The sequence below is a fragment of the Hordeum vulgare genome, chromosome 4H (assembly GCF_904849725.1).
Source record: "Hordeum vulgare subsp. vulgare chromosome 4H, MorexV3_pseudomolecules_assembly, whole genome shotgun sequence".
Classification (NCBI taxonomy): Eukaryota; Viridiplantae; Streptophyta; class Magnoliopsida; order Poales; family Poaceae; genus Hordeum; species Hordeum vulgare.
In genome coordinates this window covers 539,638,100-539,657,957 of record NC_058521.1, presented here as the reverse complement: position 1 = coordinate 539,657,957, position 19,858 = coordinate 539,638,100, and the positions used below count along the sequence as shown (strand labels likewise).

Below are 19,858 nucleotides of genomic sequence, written 5' to 3'. Positions count from 1 at the left end.
ACCCTGAAGTGCGAGGACAAACCCGGAGGCGATCAAATCTTGTGGGGAACGTGTGCAAAGGAGAGTGCCCAACCTAATCGATTAGCCGTGTCCATGGTCATGGACAACTTGAGCCGAAGGCATTGAATTTCCCCTGAACTCTCGACACAACTTAATAATGATGTGGGTGTTAACAACTATTCGGGTACGAGAACTGGTTGGCGGAACCATCTCGTTAACAACAAACTACGTAGTAATATTTTGCTTTCAACCCCTCTTGTTGTAGGATAAAACTGGCTTTATGCAAAACTTAGCTCCACCGGCCAAATATGCATGTAGAGATAGTTGATATTTACTCCTCTCTTGATGACTTGCCGGCATATTCAATATGCTGACCTACACGGATGCAACGTATCATGTTGCAGAGTACTTTTCCGACCAGGAGTGAGGCTACGATCTACGCTCAGCGACATGCCCTTGGAGTCGGATGGACTCGTCTACCTGATGCTTCCGCTAGTCTTCGTTAGATATCTCATGAGTTGGCCTTCAGCCACTTTATTGTAATCCTTTATTGTAATAAGGTACTCTTTATGAGATCTCGATTAATAAAGTTGTGTGATTGCACTCCTGAATATATACATTATGTATTGTGTGTGTACCAGCATGATCTTGGGATGGTACGGAAACACCAGAGGCTTCACTCGTCTTGAGTCGGGTCGCTACAGGAACGTTCATGGAAATCACGTTAGGAGACGCTACAAAACTCCTAGACAATATCATGACCAACTACTCTCAGTGGCACACTGAAAGGTCACCTGCTAGCAAAAAGGTACACGCTATAGAATAAATTAACTCGCTTAGTGCTAAGATGGACGAGTTGATGAATTTTGTTGCTAGTATAAATGCTCCTTTAGATCCTAATGACATGCCACTATCTTCCTTGATTGAGAGTAGCAACGCTAGTTTGGACGTTAATTTTGTTGGTAGGAACAATTTTGGCAACAACAATGCTATTAGAGGAAACTATGTTCCTAGGCCTTTTCCTAGTAACTCCTCTAACAATTATGGCAATTCCTACAACAACACTTATGGAAATCACAACAAATTACCCTCTGATTTAGAGAGTATATCAAAGAGTTCATCAACTCTCAAAAGATTTTCAATGCATCCATAGAGGAAAAACTACTCAAAATAGACGATTTGGCTAAGAGCGTTGATAGGATGTCTTGTGATATTTATGCTTTGAAAGTTAGATGTGCTCCTCCCAAGGTCAACTTGGATGAAACTTTAAAAGCTATGCATGTCTCCATGAATGAGAGCAAAGAAAGAACCGTCCAAATTCGCGCTAGGCATGAATGGTTTAAAAGGGTGCGTTCTAGTGATGCAAATCACGAAGATCTTAAAGTGCTTGCTGTGACTGCTCTTGAATCTTTGTTTTCGCATGTCAAACCTATTGATGAAGGGGCTGGATATGAATCCACTTTGGTTGAAAAACGCCCCAATGATTCGGAGTCCACCTATCTTGATGATAAAGGTGTGGAGAGTGGAGTAGAAGAAATCAAAATATTGGGTAGTAATGAAACTCCCACTTTGGATTTTTCAAGGAATTCAATTATGATAGTTGCTCCTTGTTTGAATGCATTTCTTTGATGCAATCCATTGCAAACTCTCCACATGCTTATAGCCAAAGCAAAGCCTTTACCGCACATATCGTAGATGCTATGATGAAATCTCTTGAATATAAACTCAAATTAGAAGTCTCTCTATACCTAGAAAACTTCATGATGAGTGGGAACCTACTATCAAAATCGAAATCAAAAACTATGAATGCAATGCTTTGTGTGATTTGGGTGCTAGTGTTTCCGCGATTCCAAAGTCTTTATGTGATATTCTTGGTTTTCATGAGATTGAAGAGTGTTCTCTTAATTTGCATCTTGCGGATTCTACTATCAAGAAACCCATGGGAAGGATCGATGATGTTCTTATTGTAGCAAATAAGAACTACGTACCCGTGGATTTCATTGTACTTGACATAGATGCTTCATGTCCCATTATTCTTGGTAGACCTTTGCTAAGGACTATTGGTGCTATCATCGATATGAAGGAAGGGAATATTAGATTTCAATTTCCTCTAAAGAAGGGCATGGAGCATTTTCCTAGAAATAAAATAAGATTGCCTTATGAATCTATGACGAGGGCTACTTATGGTTTGAGCACCAAAGATGACTATACGTGATTCCACCACCTTTTGCCTATCTAAGGGCGTTAAACAATAGCGCTTGTTGGGAGGCAACCCAACGAATCTATCCTTTTTATTTTTGTTTTGTGTTTTCCACACTTTCATAATTCTGTTATGATTGTGTTTTTTGTGTTTCTTTTTGCGTTTGTGCCAAGTAAAACCGTTATGATTAGTCTTGGGGATGATCATTTGGTCATGCTGGAAAAGACAGAAACTTTCTGCTCACGAAAAGAATTTTCATTTTTTTCTGTAAGATATTTTGAGTTGATTCTCTTTGCTTCTGATTTCTAAGAAAATTCTTCAGAATTTCGTAATTTTTCAGAAGTTTTGAAGTACCAGAAGTATACGAAGTATACATATTGCTACAGACTGGTCTGCTGTTAACAGATTCTGTTTTTGTTGAGTTGGTTGCTTATTTTGATGAAACTATGGATAGTATCGGGGGGTATTAGCCATGGAAGATTGAAAATACAGTAACCCAACATCAACATAAGTAGAATTTAAGTTTGCTACAGTACCTAACGAAGTGGTGGTTTGCTTTCTTATACTAATGATATCACGAGTTTTTGTTTAAGTTTCGTGTTGTCAAGTTTTCAAGTTTTGGGTGAAGTTCTTATGGACAAAGAGATAAAGAGTGGCAAGAGCTCAAGCTTGGGTATGCCCAAGGCACCCCAAGTTGATTCAAGGATTCCGTAAAAGCCTAGGCTTGGGGATGCCGCGGGAAGGCATCCCCTCTTTCGTCTTCAATCCATCGGTAACGTTACTTGGGGCTATATTTTTATTCACAACATGTTATGTGTTTTGCTTGGAGTGTCTTGTATCGTAGGAGTCTTTTATTTTTGTTGTGTCACAAACTTCCTTGCTGCACACCTAGAGAGAGAGACATGCACTCACCGTGATTTTGTCGAGCTTCACTTATATCCTTTGGTTAGACAATTCAGCTCACATGTGCTTCACTTATATCTTTTGAGCTAGTTGATTTTGCTCTATGTGCTTCACTTATATCTTTTAGAGCACGGAAGAGCGTGGCTTTGTAGTTGATCTATGCTATGAAAGTAGTCTCAAAAGGGGTAGTTATCCAAAGGGATATGAAAACTTCCATCTCCATGTGCATTGAATAGTTAGAGAAGTTTGATTCCTGTCAATTAGTTTTGAGATGTGGTTGTGGTAATATTTAAGTTATGTTAGTATGGTGTTGTGGATCTTGAAATACTTGTGTTAAAGTTAGTGATTCCCATAGCATGCACGTATGGTGAACCGCTATGTGATGAAGTTTGAGCATGATTAGTTTATTGATTGTCATCCTTTGTGTAGCGGTCGGGATCGCGCGATGGTTTATACCTACCAACCCTTCCCCTAGGAGTATGCGTTGAATGCTTTGTTTCGATTACTACTAAAACTTTTGCAACAAGTATATGAGTTCTTCATGACTAATGTTGAGTCCATGGTTTAGATGGACTTTCACCTTCCACCATCACTATCTTCTTTAGTGTCGTGCAACTTTCGCCGGTGCACAAAACCTACCATATAGCCTCCCTCAAAACAGCCACCATACCTACCTACTATGGCCTTTTTCAAAGCCATTCCGAGATATATGGCCATGCAACTACCACCATGACATGTGCCACAGCTTCTACATTGCCATTGCATGATCGTAAGATAGCTATCATGATGTTTCCATTAATATCTATGCCATGCTAGATCATTGTCACGGTACACCACCGAAGGCATTCCATATAGAGTCATCATTGCTCTAAGTTTTGAGTTGTAAGTGTGATGATCATCATTGATGGAGCATTGTCCCATGTGAGGAAATAAAAAGAGGCCAGCGAAGCCCATTTACAAAAAGAGGCCAAATATGCCCACCAAAATGAAAAAAAGAGGCCAAAGAGCCCACAAAAAAATATAATGAGAGAAAAAGAGAGAAGGGACAATGCTACTATCCTTCCACACTTGTGCTCATTAAGCACCATGATCTTCATGATTGAGAGTCTCTCGTTTTGTCACCACCATATAGCTAGTGGGAAATTTTCATTATATAACTTGGCTTGTATGCTCCAATGATAGGCTTCCTCAAAATTGCCTTAGGTCTTCGTGAGCAAGCAAGTTGGATGCACACCCACTAGTTTTCTTTAAGAGCTTTCACATACTCTTAGCTCTAGTGCATCATTTGTATGGCAATCCCTACTCATTCACATTGATATCTATTGATGAGCATCTCCATAGCTCATTGATATGCCTAGTTAATGTGACCATCTTCTCCTTGTTTGTCCTGCAACCTCCACCACACTCCATTCCACTTATAGTGCTAAAACCATGGCTCACGCTCATGTATTGCGTGAGAGTTGAAAAAAGTTTGAGAAAGTAAAAGTGTGAAAACAATTACTTGGCCAATACCGAGGTTGTGCATGATTTAAATTCGTTGTGCAAGGATGATAGAGCATAGCCAGACTATATGATTTTGTAGGGATAACTTTCTTTTGGCCTCGTTATTTTGAAAGTTCATGATTACCTTGCTAGTTTGCTTGAAGTATTATTGTCTCCACATCAATAGCAAACTATTGTTTTGAATCTAATGGATCTGAACATTCACGTCACATAAGAGGAGTTACAAAGGACATCTATGCTAGGTAGCATGAAAGCATCAAAAATTCATTCTTTATTACTACTCGAGGATGAGCAGGAGTTAAGCTTGGGGATGCTTGATACGTCTCAAACGTATCTATAATTTTTGATGGTTTCATGCTGTTATCTTGTCAACTTTGGATGTTTTATGTACCTTTTATATCTTTTTGGGGACTAACTTATTAATTCAGTGCCAAGTGCCAGTTCCTGTTTTTTCTGTGTTTTTGACTCTTTTCAGATCTGATTTTGGAACGGAGTCCAAACGGAATAAAATCCCCGAAATAAATTTTTCCAGAACAGAAGAAGATCGGGCGACTTGAGGGCCAAGGCAGGAGAGCCACAGGGGGCCCACAAGCCCTGTAGCCGCCACTAGGGAGGCCGGCGGCTACCAAGCTTGTGCCCCCCCTGGAGTTCCCCTGCCCTAGCTCTTTCGCCTATATATTCTCTAAAATCCCAGAAAAAATCAGGGCATCCACGAAAACACTTTTCCGCTGCCGCAAGCTTCCGTTTCCGCGAGATCTCATCTAGAGACCCTTCCCAGTGCCCTGCCGGAGAGGACTTTGGAGTCGGAGGGCTTCTACATCAACATCATCGCCTCTCCAATGACTTGTGAGTAGTCCACTTCAGACCTACGGGTCCGTAGTTAGTAGGTAGATGGCTTCTTCTCTCTCTTGGATCTTCAATACAAAGTTCTCCATGATCTTCATGGAGATCTATCCGATGTAATCCTCTTTGGCGGTGTGTTTGTCGAGATCCGATGAATTGTGGATTTGTGATCAGATTATCTATGAATTATATTCGAGTCTTTGCTGATTTCTTATATGCATGATTTGATATCCTTGTAAGTCTCTCCGAGTCTTGGGTTTTGTTTGGCCAACTAGATCTATGATTCTTGCAATGGGAGAAGTGCTTGGTTTTGGGTTCATACCGTGTGCTGACCTTTCCCAATGACAGAAGGGGCAGCAAGGCACGCATCGTGTTGTTGCCATCAAGGGTAACAAGATGGGCTTTCATCATAGATTTGAGATTGTCCATCTACATCATGTCATCTTGCTTAAGGCGTTACTCTATTCTTATGAACTTAATACACTAGATGCATGCTGGATAGCGGTCGACGTGTGGAGTAATAGTAGTACATGCAGAAAGTATCGGTCTACTTGTTTTGGACGTGATGCCTATAGATATAATCATTGCCTTAGATAACGTCATGACTTTGCGTGGTTCTATCAATTGCTCGACAGTAATTCATTCACCCACTGTCTACTTGCTTTCATGAGAGAAGCCACTAGTGAACACTACGGCCCCCGGGTCTATTCACAACTATCGACTCCACTTTCACTTTTACTTTGCTTTGTTTACTTTTTGCTTTGAGTTCTCACTTTGCAAACAATCTATAAGGGATTGACAACCCCTTCATAGCGTTGGGTGAAAGCTCTTTGTGTTTGTGCAGGTACTTGTGACTTGACGCGATCCTCCCACTGGATCGATACCTTGGTTCTCAAACTGAGGGAAATACTTACCGCCGCTGTGCTACATCACCCTTTCCTCTTCAAGGGAACACCAACGCAAGGCTCCAAGGCCGCGGGGAAATCCTGTGCACATTTGCCAAGGAAGTCCCTATAGGTGTAGCCCATAGCAGAAGTATTCCTGGCGCCGTTGTGAGGGAAGGTCTATTGACGCAGTAGCATCCTCCTGGTTCGATAAACCTTACAGTCTCCGTGTGAGGGAAAACTTGCTGGTGACTACATCTCAACCTTCCACTTGGGGTAACCAACGAGGTGCGAGAAGTATATACATCATATATTCATCAGGTGGCTGTTTTGAGGAAAGATATAATGAGGCTTATGATGACAGAGTATATCATGCCAAGGGTTTAGATGCACCGGCGAAGTTTGCACCAACTCTCAAGATGAGAAAGGGCAATGCACGGTACCGAAGAGGCTAGCAAAATATGGATGGTGGAAGTGCCAACAATCGAATACTCGCATTAGTCCGAAGAACTCATACACTTATTATAGGCAACTCTCTATCTAGGCAGGAAATTCACAAAGAGACAAGTACCCCAAGGAGGAGTGTTTGGGGGTTTGGTTATCCTTGCGCATCCTCAACCCATGGTAACGTGAGGGTACTCTATATATTCCAACCCCTCCAGAGGTTAGCTATCAATTTAGTAGCTAGAGTTCTCAACTATTTTTTAGTTTTTGGAAAACACACGGATTTCCCAAAATACGACACCTATCACTAATAGGCTCAAGATATTGGCACAAATAGTCCAAACATTACTCAAATCAATACCTCAAAACTATTGCAAGTTACTACTATACTTAAATAGCAACCTGAGTAACTACTCATGCAAGACACACAACTCAGTGCAACAAGCCAACTCTCTAAACAAGATAAGCATGATAACTCAAGAGAGTTCCAAAAGAAACCTAAATAAAAGCTCTTAAAAAGATAAAGCATGAAAACTAAGAGCTAAGCATGACAGCAGCTATGAAAAGATAAAGAACACACATAAAAGATAAGCATGAAAACCTATGTTGTGTTCTAGAGTGGAGTGGATCGTGTTTCTCTCCCAAACAAGGAAGGCTAGGTTCCGACTTGTTATGAACATCAAGCAAAACTAAAACAAACTAAAAAGTAAAGAGCGGGACGCTTCAAGCATAGCACATAACATATGAAGTGATAAAAATATAGCATGGACATGGACGAACTGATGATTGTTGATGGAGAAGGGGATGCACGGGGGAATCAACAAGCTTAGACGCTTGAGTATCCATGAATATTTGTTGGAGGTGGATGGGGGCATCCCCAAGCTTGAGCGCTTGACACTCCTGGATCTTCTTTCATCATCTTCCATAGCATACTTGAAAACTCCCTTCATACGAAACTCATCATAAGCTGATTAGAGTGGTTAGTACCCATGATAAAATAATTTATTCCCTACTGAAAATAAAGATTTTCATGAAAAGCTAATGTTTCTCATGATTTCCAAAAGATTTTTGCAAAGGAAAAGCAAGCTTAAGATTTGCAAAATGATGAAAACATAAAACACGGCAGAAACTATGAAAAACAGAACAACATGTAGTAAATAATTTTTTAGGGCACTTATGCAACTCAAATCAAAGAACTCATAAAAAACGCAATAAAGACAATTATATAAAACATGTTGTCAAAATAATTCAGATCAAAAAGGTGATCTTGTGATCTTTGGCGAATTTTTTCGTCAAGCAGACAAAATCTGTTTCTGGACAGCATGTCACAACTTTTGAACTTTCTTGCAATCGGAGGCTAAAACTTGGCACAAAGCTTGAAAATAAAGATACAAAGATGTTGCTACAGTAGTAACAAGCATCAAGACCACTAAAACTGAAAGTAAAAAACAAACTGGGTTGTCTACCAACAAGCGCTTTCTTTTATGCCTTTGAGCTAGGCATGATGCAAAAAGAAGGATCGAAATTCTCCAAAGTCATTCTAATCATCAAAACCTTCAAACGGATCCTCAACAAGTTCATCCTTATTTTTCCTAGGGAGCGGGTACGTACATTTCACTTTCCCGCGTAAGCGTATGTGTCCTTTACCTATATCAATGAAGCCTTTCATGGCTCGGAGGAAGTCCCTTCCAAGCACTATGTTTCCTTGGTTTGGCTTCATGATGAAGAAATCAACCATTGCATTCCTTTTAGAGAATGTAACCTGGACCTCTTTTACCTTTCCCTATCTTGAAGACCGGAGTCCCCGGCAACGGCGCCAATTTTTTTCTTGATGACGAGATGATGAATATACTTCTCGCCCCTCGTTGGTTACCCCAAGTGGAAGGTGGATATGTAGTCAGCAGGAGGTTTCCCTTACACGGGGACTGTAAGGTTTATCGAACTAGGAGGACTCCGAGGATCAACAAGTAGGTGTGCGCTGCTCTAGCGCTAGCACAAGACGTGGACCTGCCCACACAACAAATAACTTTGCTCCCAACAAGTACAGAGAGGTTGTCAATCTCTCCGGCCTTGTAGTTTTCAAAGGATCAAAACACAAGCGGGAATAGTGATAGTGATTGCAACGGAAAAGTAAATGAAAGCAGAAAATGGTGGAGGTGTAAGCAATGGCGGTAATATGGACCTGAGTCACGATAAACAATTATGCAAGGGTAAACAAATTACACCTGGGCAATTGATAGAATTATGAACGCACCACAATGGTAATTATGCTACTTGAAAGTTAGAGACTCAATAGTAATGGGCAGTACGCCAAGACAAGTAGACCGTTTATTCAACAGCATCTACTTACTAATCATCCACCTTGAGATATCTATCCAGAATATCTCGCTGGTATTAATTTGCGAGCCTCACCCAAAGTGTAAACTCAAAGCAACGGACAACTTCATTAACGAACTTTGCGTAAGGTAAACAATACTTGCAGCCGCGGTCACAAGCACCGTTGTTTTCTCCCTGGTGGCAACAACACATACCCTAGTCTCATGTTTCTGTCACTCAAGCTAGACATCAGGGGGCATGAACCCACAATCATGCATAACGCTCCCTCTTGGAGTTACAATCTACTGCTCGGCCAAAGCAATAAAAAGCAACAGAGAACATGCATGAATCACTAAAGAACATAATATAAAAGGATAATCAAATATATAACTCATCACAATCTGAACATAATCTCATAATCCATCAGATCCAAGCAAACCAAGCATAACAATAGGAGGAGAATTACATAGATGCCTTGATCATGTAGGGCAGCTCACAAGGGCTAATCATTGAAGCACAAAATTGGAGAGAAGACATCACATAGATACTGGTCATGGACTCATGGTCCAAGGAGGAATACTCACGGCACATCCGGGAAGCGTCCATGGTGGTGGAGAAGCTCCCGGAGGTCAATCCTCCCTCCGGCACGGTGTCGGGTAGAGGTCTCATGACACTTCCGATCTCGGAAGCGCTGTGGCAGCAGAATGATGGAGAAATTCGCGATTCTGGATATGATTGAAGGGTTTCCGATCGAAGGGGTAAATATAGGCCAAAGGAGAGCGTCAGAGGAGGTGGGGCCCACCCAGGCGACCTGTGGGCGCGGCCAGGGGCCAGACTGTGCAGGGAGGCCGCCTGGGCAGCCCCTGGCTCCCCTGTGGCCCATCTTCGGTGCTCTGGAAGCTTCCATCACGCTGTTTTTTATATATTTTTCTAGGGATTTTTGGGACTCTGAAAATTTGGGTAAAAGTCCCTGCAAAAAAGAAATCAGCACACAGAAACTGGCACTGGGTGCACTGAGTTAGTAGGTTAGTCCAAATATATGTAAGAATATATAAAAGTGTAGCAAAACATATAACAATGTCACCCAAAAGAATATGGAACAAGCAAAAATTATAGATACGTTTGGGACGTATCAGCAAGCTCCAACGATCCTCCTATGGATTGGAGCAAGCATCTCGGAGTTGGAATATACTCTTTGATGAGATGATCAAAGCTTTTGGGTTTATACAAGGTTTGTGAGAAACTTGTATTTCTAAGAAAGTGAGTCGGAGCAATATAGAATTTTTGATGAGTATATGTGGTTGACATATTCTTTATCAGAAATGATGTAGAATTTCTGGTTAGCATATAGGGCTGTTTGAAAAGTGTTTTTCAAAGGAAAACCTCGATTGAGCTACTTGAACATTGAGCATCAAGATCTATAGAGATAAATCAAAACACTTAATAGAACTTTCAAATGAATACATACCGTGACAAGATTTTGAAAGAGTTCAAAATAGATCAACCAAAGAAGGAGTTCTTGGCTGTATTGGAAGGTGTGAATTAGAGTAAGACTCAAAACCCGACCATGGCAGACGAAAGAGAAAGAACGAAGGTTGTCCCCTATGCCTTAGCCGTAGGCATTAATGTATGCCATGTTGTGTATCGCACATGATGAGTGCCTTGCCATGAGTTTGTCAAGTGGTACAAGAGTGATCCAGGAATGGATCACTGGACAACGGTCAAAGTTATCCTTAGTAACTAGTGGACTAAGGAATTTTTCTCGATTATGGAGGTGATAAAAGAGTTCGTCGTAAAGGGTTACGTCGATGGAAGCTTTGACACTAATCCGGATGACTAAGTAGTAAACTGGATTCATATAGTGGAGCAGTCATTTGGAATAGTTCCAAATACCACATGGTTGCAACATCTACAAGATAACATGGAGATTTGTAAAGCACACACGGATCTGAAAGGTTCAGACGCGTTGACTGAAAACCTCTCTCACAAGCAAGACATGATCAAACCCCAGACCTGTATGGGTGTTAGATTCATTAAAATCACATAGTGATGTGAACTAGATTATTGATTCTAGTGCAAGTGGGAGACTGTTGGAAATATGCACTAGATGCGTGGCAAACGTTTAATCCATATGAATTGTTTGCGATTATACAAAACAACAGAAATGGTCACCCAGATGAGGGTGTGTGTGATATATGGCATACAGTTCACTGAGATGAACTGTCCATGATTAGGCATTGTGCCTCCACCGCTCCAACGAAGACATACTTCCCCTCAAAGGGAAGGAGCTTCGATAACACATCCTCATCTCTAGCGATTCCTCTTGTGGTTATCTCTTACCTTTACTTTATGCAAGCCTAACTTGTGTTCCATCCCTTTCTTTCTTGTATCTTTGGTGTTGTTAGCATCATATACGTTGTACACCTAGTTGAATATCTAGACAACTTATTTGTTGCTAAACTTAATTTGTTAAGAAAAGCTAATTATTGGTCGTTGCCTATTCAACCCCCTTCTAGTCAACCATATAAATCCTTTCACTCAGGCTTGAAAAGTCCCGGTGTGTATTTTGGGTCGCGCTTGGGCTTGGGAAAAATGTCATTTTACACGGAGGCCCGACATGGGCCGGCCCGAAAATGACTTTTTAGTCCATTCGGGCCGACCTGAGGACTGAATATTCATTTTTTTGGCCGGGTCGGGCCGGGCTCAGGCTTAGAATTTTTAGTTCAGGCTTTCAAGCCCGGCCCGGCCATGGGTATGCCCAAGTTTAGTTTCAGCCATGGTGGTGCAAGTGAGGTTGATGCTTCTACAAACCATGGTGGTGAAATTGTGGATGGTGATGGTGGTGGTGTTACTCGTCCCTCGATCTAAGTTGAAGATGATGGTGGTGCTCGTTCTTCGGTCCAACTTGAAGATCCTCCGGTCCAAGTTCATGAAGATGGTGGTGGTGGTGGTGATGGTGATCACTCTTTGGTCCAAGTTGAAGGTGGTTGTCATGTTGGAAACATGCACTAGAGGCAATAATAAATTGGTTATTATTATATTTCCTTGTTCATGATAATCATTTATTATCCATGCTAGAATTGTATTGATTGGAAACTCAAATGCATGTGTGGATACATAGACAACACACTGTCCCTAGTGAGCCTCTAGTTTACTAGCTCGTTGATCAAAGATGGTCAAGGTTTCATGGCCATAGACAAGTGTTGTCACTTGATAACGGGATCACATCATTAGGATAATGATGTGATGGACAACACCCAAACTATAATGTAGCATATGATCGTGTCAGTTTATTGCTACTATTTTCTGCATATCAATGTATCTGTTCCTATGACCATGAGATCATGCAACTCCCGGACACAGGAGGAATACCTTGTGTGTATCAAATGTCGCAACGTAACTGGGTGACTATAAGGTGCTCCTACAGGTAACTCCGAAGGTGTCTATTGGATTGGCGTGGATCAAGACTAGGATTTGTCACTCCGTTTGACGGAGAGGTATCTCGGGGCCCACTCGGTAATGCAACATCACAACAAGCCTTGCAAGGAATGTGACTAAAGAGTTAGTCGTGGGATCTAGTATTACGGAACGAGTAAAGAGACTTGCCGGTAACGAGATTGAACTAAGTATAGAGATACCGACGATAGAATCTCGGGCAAGTATCATACCGAAGGACAAAGGGAACATCATATGGGATTAACTGAATCCTTGACATAGAGGTTCAACCGATAAAGATCTTTGTAGAATATGTAGGAGCCAATATGGGCATCCAGGTCCCACTATTGGTTATTGACCGGAGAGTGTCTCGGGTCATGTCTGCATAGTTCTCGAACCCGCGGGGTCTGCACACTTAAGGTTCGGTGACGTTTCGGTATTATTGAGTTATGTATGTTGGTGACTGAAAGTTGTTCCGAGGCTCGGATTAGATCCCGGGCGTCACGAGGAGCTCCGGAATGGACCGGAGGTAAAGATTGATATATAGTTAAGTTGCATTTGGCTTCCGGAAAGTTTTCGGGCATTACTCGTAAAGTACCGGGAGTGACGAATGGGTTCCAGGGTTTTACCGGGAGGGGCCACCCACCCGGGAGAGAACCTAATAGGCCTAAAGGTGGTGCACCAGCCCTTAGTGGGTTGGTGTGGACAGCCCAATAAGGCTACTTCGGCCAAAGGTGCAAAAGGGAAAGAAAAGGAAAAGTGGATGGAGGAAACCAAGTAGGAAGGGAGTCCTCCACCAGACCGTATCGGAGGAGGACTCTCCTCCCTTGGCTCGGCCGAACCTCTCCTCTTGGAGGAGGAGGCAAGGCAGCCCTCCCTCCTATTCCTCCTATATATAGTGGAGGTTTGATGTCTACTACACAACCTTCTTCTTGTAGACTCGTGTTGGGCCTCCAAGCGCAGAGTTTTGTAAGACAATAGCAAGTTTCCCTTAAGTGGATGACCTAAGGTTTATCAATCCGTGGGAGGCATAGGATGAAGATGGTCTCTCTCAAGCAACCCTGCAATCAAATAACAAAGAGTCTCTTGTGTCCCCAACACACCCAATACAATGGTAAATTGTATTGGTGCACTAGTTCGGCGAAGAGATGGTGATACAAGTGTAATATGGATGGTAGATATAGGTTTTTGTAATCTGAAAATATAAAAGGCACCAAGGTAACAAATAGTAAACAACGGGCAAAACATTGTATAAATGATTGGGAACAAGGCCTAGGGTCCATACTTTCACTAGTGCAAGTTCTCTCAACAATATTAACATAGTTGAATCATATATAAATCCCTTGCATGTGACAAATAGTTCACTCCAAAGTCACAAATAGCGTAGAACAAACGAAGAAATTCTTGTAGGGTACGAAGCCACCTCAAAGTTATCTTTTCTGATCAATCTTATGAGCTATCCCTATAAGTGTCACGAACAGCCCTAGAGTTCGTACTAAAATAACACCTTAAGATACACATCAACCAAAACCCTAATGTCACCTAGATACTCCAATTTCACCACAAGTACCCATGGGCATGATTATACGATATGCATCACATAATTTGAGATTAATCATGTTCAATCCAACACAAAGAACTTCAAAGAGTGCCACAAAGTTTCTACCGGAAAGTCAAGACGAAAACATGTGCCAACCCCTATGCATAGATTCCCAAGGTCACGGAACCCGCAAGTTGATCACCAACACATACATCAAGTGTTCTCAAATCCTTAAAGACTCAATCCGATAAGAAAACTTCAAAGGGAAAACTCAATTCATCACAAGAACATAGAGAGGGGAAAACTCCATATGGTTCATCTATATTAATAAAGCTCGCGATACATCAAGATCGTGCCATCTCAAGAACACGAGAGAGAGAGAGAGAGAGAGAGATCAAACACATAACTACTGGTACATACCCTCAGCCTCGAGGGTGAACTACTCCCTACTAGTCATGGAGACCGCCGGGATGATGAAGATTGACTCCGGTGATGGTTTCCCCCTCCGGCAGGGTGCCGAAATGGGCTCCTGATTGCTTTTTCATGGCTCTGGAGGTTTGCGGCGGCAAAACTCGCGGTCTAGGTTTCTTTTTGGGTTTTTTGAATTTATAGGATTTTTTGCATCGTTTCACGCCAGGAAGGTTCCCGAGGAAGTCACAAGCCCGGGGGGCGCGACCTAGGGGGTGGCCGCGCCCAACAGGTTTGTGGCTTCCTCATCCACTTCCTGGCCGAGCTCTGGTGCTTCGGGGCTCTCTTTTGGTCCAAAAAAATCAACGTAAATTTTCAGCCCATTCTGAGAACTTTTATTTATGCACAAAAAACGGCACCATGGTAGTTGTGCTGAAAACAACATCAGTCCGGGTTAGTTCTAATAAAATCATACCAAAATCATATAGAATTATTGTAAACATGGCATGAATACTTCATAAATTATAGATACGCTCGAGACGTATCAAGGTTTTGAGGGCAAACTTCACCCGAGAAAACCACGTGTTGCCCTCTCCTCCATAGATCATCTCTTTCGTCTAGATTAGTTCGGCATAGCTTTGCGAAGCCCAGCTGGATCAGTTCACCACCACCACCACCACGCCTTCGTGCTGGAGAACTCATCTACATCTCCACCCCTCTTGCTGGATCTAGAAGGTCATGATCGTCATCGAGCCATACGTGTGCTGAACGCGGAGGTGCCGTCCGTTCGACACTACATCGGGATGGATCGTGATGGGATCGCAGGACGTATCGTGGTGAGATCGTGGGACGGGCTGCGATTTGGATCACAAAGATGTTCCACTACATCAACCACGTTATATACGCTTCCGCTTAGCGATCTACAAGGGTATGTAGATACACTCTCCCCTCTCATAGATGTTCATCACCATGGATAGGTCTTGCGTGTGCGTAGGAATTTTTTTGTTTCCCATGCAGCGTTCCCCAACATGTCATTGCAACAACATGGATGTTGATTGATTTATCCATGACTCAATGTCATTTGAGCATCTTTGGTTTTGTTTGATTGTGCATTTGCAAGGCTAAACTTCATACCTACTATGTTGCATATGATTTTGGATGTGACGAGCTAGTATGATGATGAACTATATGTATATATGATGATGAACTCGTGATAAACTTGATAATATTGGCCCTATGTTTTAATTTGCAGCCCCTCCCTCCTTCCCCTTCCCGAGCCACCATGCTCCTTTCACCATCCAACCAACGTCTAACCTTAGGATATTAGCATTGGGGGTGCCACATTGTGTAAGTTAATCTAAATATCAAATATTTCACACTGTGTTAGCGAGGATTGAAATGTGAATGATAAAAAACAATCGTAATTGATAATAAAAGTCCACGTGTGTCATCAAAGTTTACAAATTTTCCTTTATTTTTAAATATAATTTCTGGTACATTTCATGAGTTTGTCGTATGCAGGATTCATGATTTGTGCGAGAGAAAATTGTTTGGTGCTTTTTACCTATGGTGAAGTTTGGTCCATGAATTAGGTCTCATGCTATTGATGTTTGGATTGTGCGGACAACCAAATCACACACGAAGAAGCTGTTTTTTGTCAACTTTAATTTTCGTCTTTAATTGATCGATTCAAATATCCAAATAGGGTTTAATGTTGACAACGTTTTTGTAAACACAAAAAGTACAACAAACATTCTTGTTAATCAGAGGTATCATAATCTTACCGATGGAAAATGTCTACTCCCTCTATCCATATATAGGGCCGAATGCGTTTTTCGAAGCCAACTTTAATCATATGTTAGAGTAATAATATATGACATGCAAGTTACACAAAGCATATCTTCAAATTCCTACGTGAAAGGAGCTTTCAATAATATAACTTTCACATTATACATTTCATATACTATTAATCTTATCAATAGTCAAATGCAATCTCGAAAAATGCATTAGGTCCTATATATGGATGGAGGGAGTATATTATGTAGGGAAGAAACATAATGTAGTGCTATTGGTGCGTGTCCTATTTTGAAATTGCTCCGTTAAAGAGTGCTTAATAAAGGATTTAAGGACTTACATTTATAGATAAGTTGGCTTTTCTTATGTATTCCACATTATTTAGAGAAACCAATAGAATACTCCGGACGGCAGTTATTTCCGGGCGGAGAATGTACTATGCTATACGTTAAGCTTTAGCTCAGTTGGACATGATAGTAAATTTTAAGAGTTGAGAGGCGTCACGTACAAAATATCCGCACATTTTCCCATCCGCCCTGATACACCGTAGATTCTCCATCGGATGGTTCAAAACACCACAGTACACGTGTACACAAGGGCCAGAGTCACAGAAGTAAATCACATTCTTCCCGTTCTCCATCTCGGTATCTCCATTCCCGAACAGAAAAAAAGCACACAGGCGTAGAGCCCATCTCCGCAGGCCCGAGATCCCCGCCCCACTCCTCCGGACAACCGCCGCTGACTCGCCGGCCCCTCGCCGCCTTCCCCGTCGCCGGCGCTGCCTCTGCAGTACGGTTCGTCCTCTATTTCTCGCCCTACTCGGTCGCCTCCGCGTCTGTGATGCGTCCCCTCGATTAGGTGCCATCTGTGGCTTTGGGGTGGTGGCGATCTGCGATTCGGCACCGCGGCGGGGTCATTTGGGGGCTGTTCGTGTGTAGGTCTGGATTTTCTTGTCGAAATTCTGAGATTTCGTCCGCTCGATTTGAATTGGACCGGCGTTTCGCTTAGGCTAGTTCGTCTTAGTTTATCATACTACCCCCTTAGAAGTGTTTCCCGACGCCATCTTCCGGCGCAAAATTCCGTGCTGTTCCGTTTATTGGGTTAGTCTGTTTCATGTTCCTCGGGTTGCTGATCTGCACTGAGCCACCGAGATGCCATGTTGTCTCTAGATTTGAAACTTATGGCGATAGCTGATCCTGTTGACTTAGGGTTCTGTGCACTTCGGGAGCTCTGTTAAGTTTTACTGACGGTCCTGTTTCTTTTGCACAAAGTTTTGGCTAATATTTATATGTTTGCAGTTGCAGGACTTCGCGTGCTCTTCTCCACCGGTGCCGTCTAAGATGGTGTCCTTTGAGATGAATGATCTTAAGAGTATGGGCCTGGCACCATTCTTGTCAACTTGTCTTGTATGTTTCATTTGTTTCTGACTGTAACAATAATAACTTGCGCTAGGCACTAGAAGTTGAACTGATCTAGCTTTTCTTATCTGTTTCTGCTTCATGTGTTACCAAATTCCAACTATGCCACCAAATGATACAACTACTGCAAATTTACTTAGTCCCGGGCATTCTATTTCTTCTGAAGGCTAGCTTATTCATCATGCTTGTGGTACATAGTTTGCTGCTTTTCCAATCATCTAACTTGTTGTATTATCAGGCTGGAAGTGTCGGAACGTACCCTCTATGTCATATCTCCCAACAAATATTTATTAATATCCCAATCAGCTATGATATATCAGAGGTTTATTGTATTTCATTTCCAGAATTGTGTAGGTATGATATTAGATTGTGCATTACCCTGACCCTACCCTGGCAGTTTAGCACCATATAGCTACTTGCAACTGAGCTGGACCAGTATATGGAACTCTAGGACAGAATCATACCATTTGGGTCTGCCTTGTAGGAAGAGTGAAATTATAAGATGAGAGTTAGTGTAGATTTTTCCTTGGGGTAATGGTACTTGGATTATTTAGGAACAGTATTTTTATACCGAGCACTATACATGGTACCAGCTCCATGGTCTGTTCCAGCCTCCGATTGGCTACTGGTGACGCCATTGTTCTTGTTCGCTACAGGTGAATGATCTGCTGTCAGGATTTTTTAGCTGTGGGCAGCGCAACCCTTTAAATTCCAAGCATAGTAATTAGGATGTTTTCTGGTATTTTGACCCGTTGATGCTGTATGCTTGTTGCTTTAGTAACATTTTACAAGTACTGTTAGGTACAGTGTGTTATGTACTTTGCAGCTTAGACTACAATGTGTTCTTCTCACTCGATGATTAACGAGACATGCATTTTATGTTCATCAGAGATTGGGCTAGGTCTGACAGGCTTTGGAGTATTCTTCTCCTTCCTGGGAATCGTTTTCTTCTTTGACAAGGGCCTTATTGCTATGGGCAATGTAAGTTTCCTTTTCTCAATCTTCTCCTTGATCTTTTGAATAGCTGAATCAACTGGTATGCATATGGTTAACCTTTTCTCATGTATTCTTTCAGATACTCTTTCTGTCAGGTTTGGGTTTGACAATTGGTCTGAAATCAACTATGCAGTTCTTCACAAAGCCTAAGAATTACAAGGTTCGACTACCTCTAAATTGCTTTGCTTTTTCTCCATCAATATTTACATCATATAATTAACAGATGTAATGAACAGGGTACCATCTCATTTGGCGCAGGCTTTTTCCTGGTTCTCATTGGATGGCCTTTCTTTGGCATGCTCTTAGAGGCATATGGTTTTGTTGTACTCTTCAGGTTTGATTTTTTTTTTGTTTCTCGCTTGATTAAAACCTGCCATTTCATCTTTAGACAAAAACTGAAAAGGTTGTACGATCCTATGCTGACAGTTATCTGCAAAACCAATGCGTTCACTAGAAAATCCATTATTCTGAAAACAATTTTAGTTGTATGTGTAATGGACACTGATTTGCATTCCATTGCAGTGGATTCTGGCCAACTCTTGCGGTTTTCCTGCAAAGGATTCCTATCCTTGGCTGGATTTTTCAACAGCCATTTGTCACATCGGTATGGACCTCACAGCAGACATTTTCCTTTTGTTGCTGAGAGTTATGAGGCTTGATCTGTTTCATATTCTGACCAGTCTTATTTCCCTTGTTTGCAGTTCCTTGACCGTTACAGAGGGAAACGAGTGCCGGTGTAGTATCCTCCCGCACCATGGTTCTTATGATGTAGCAGCTGAAGTTTTTTCCTTCCCAGGGGACAACAGCAAGTAGTTATGCGATCCTGGTCTTTCCCTTCACCTGTTTACTCACTGGCGACTGTCCTTTGTAAATTACACCCCCGGATGGTTTTATCAAAGACCAAGATGCAAATTGTCCCATGGTATGGGTTGAAGAAACTTCATAAGCGAACCCGTACGATTCAAATATTGAAATATGTAGCTGTAGAGCAATGCTGTTGAAGTAGAAGCTAAATGCTCTCTGTCTCTTTTGTACTTATGTTGCGATATAGATATTCTGGTCTCTTAAGTCTTGACCTTGTGTTTGCTTTATTTTTGTGCGCACTTCATGGCTTGAAGAAAGGCAAATATGTGCTGGAACTGAAATTAATTCATGATTCATACAAACTTTCAAA

General features: G+C 41.8%; 1 protein-coding gene across 2 annotated transcripts; it reads left to right on the top strand.

The window, feature by feature from the left end:
- Window positions 1–16,910: 16,910 nt before the first annotated feature.
- On the top strand, window positions 16,911–19,858 carry LOC123449362 (vesicle transport protein GOT1-like). 2 transcript variants are annotated; one of them, XM_045126565.1, is made up of 7 exons: window positions 16,911–17,059; window positions 17,569–17,641; window positions 18,578–18,669; window positions 18,764–18,844; window positions 18,921–19,018; window positions 19,207–19,288; window positions 19,386–19,858. In XM_045126565.1, exons 2-7 carry the CDS (start codon window positions 17,611–17,613, stop codon window positions 19,422–19,424), a joined length of 423 nt encoding a protein of 140 aa, XP_044982500.1. In that variant the 5' UTR covers window positions 16,911–17,059; window positions 17,569–17,610; the 3' UTR covers window positions 19,425–19,858. The 2 variants fall into 2 exon arrangements, with proteins under 2 accessions (XP_044982500.1, XP_044982499.1); XM_045126564.1 differs by having other exon boundaries at window positions 16,911–17,064.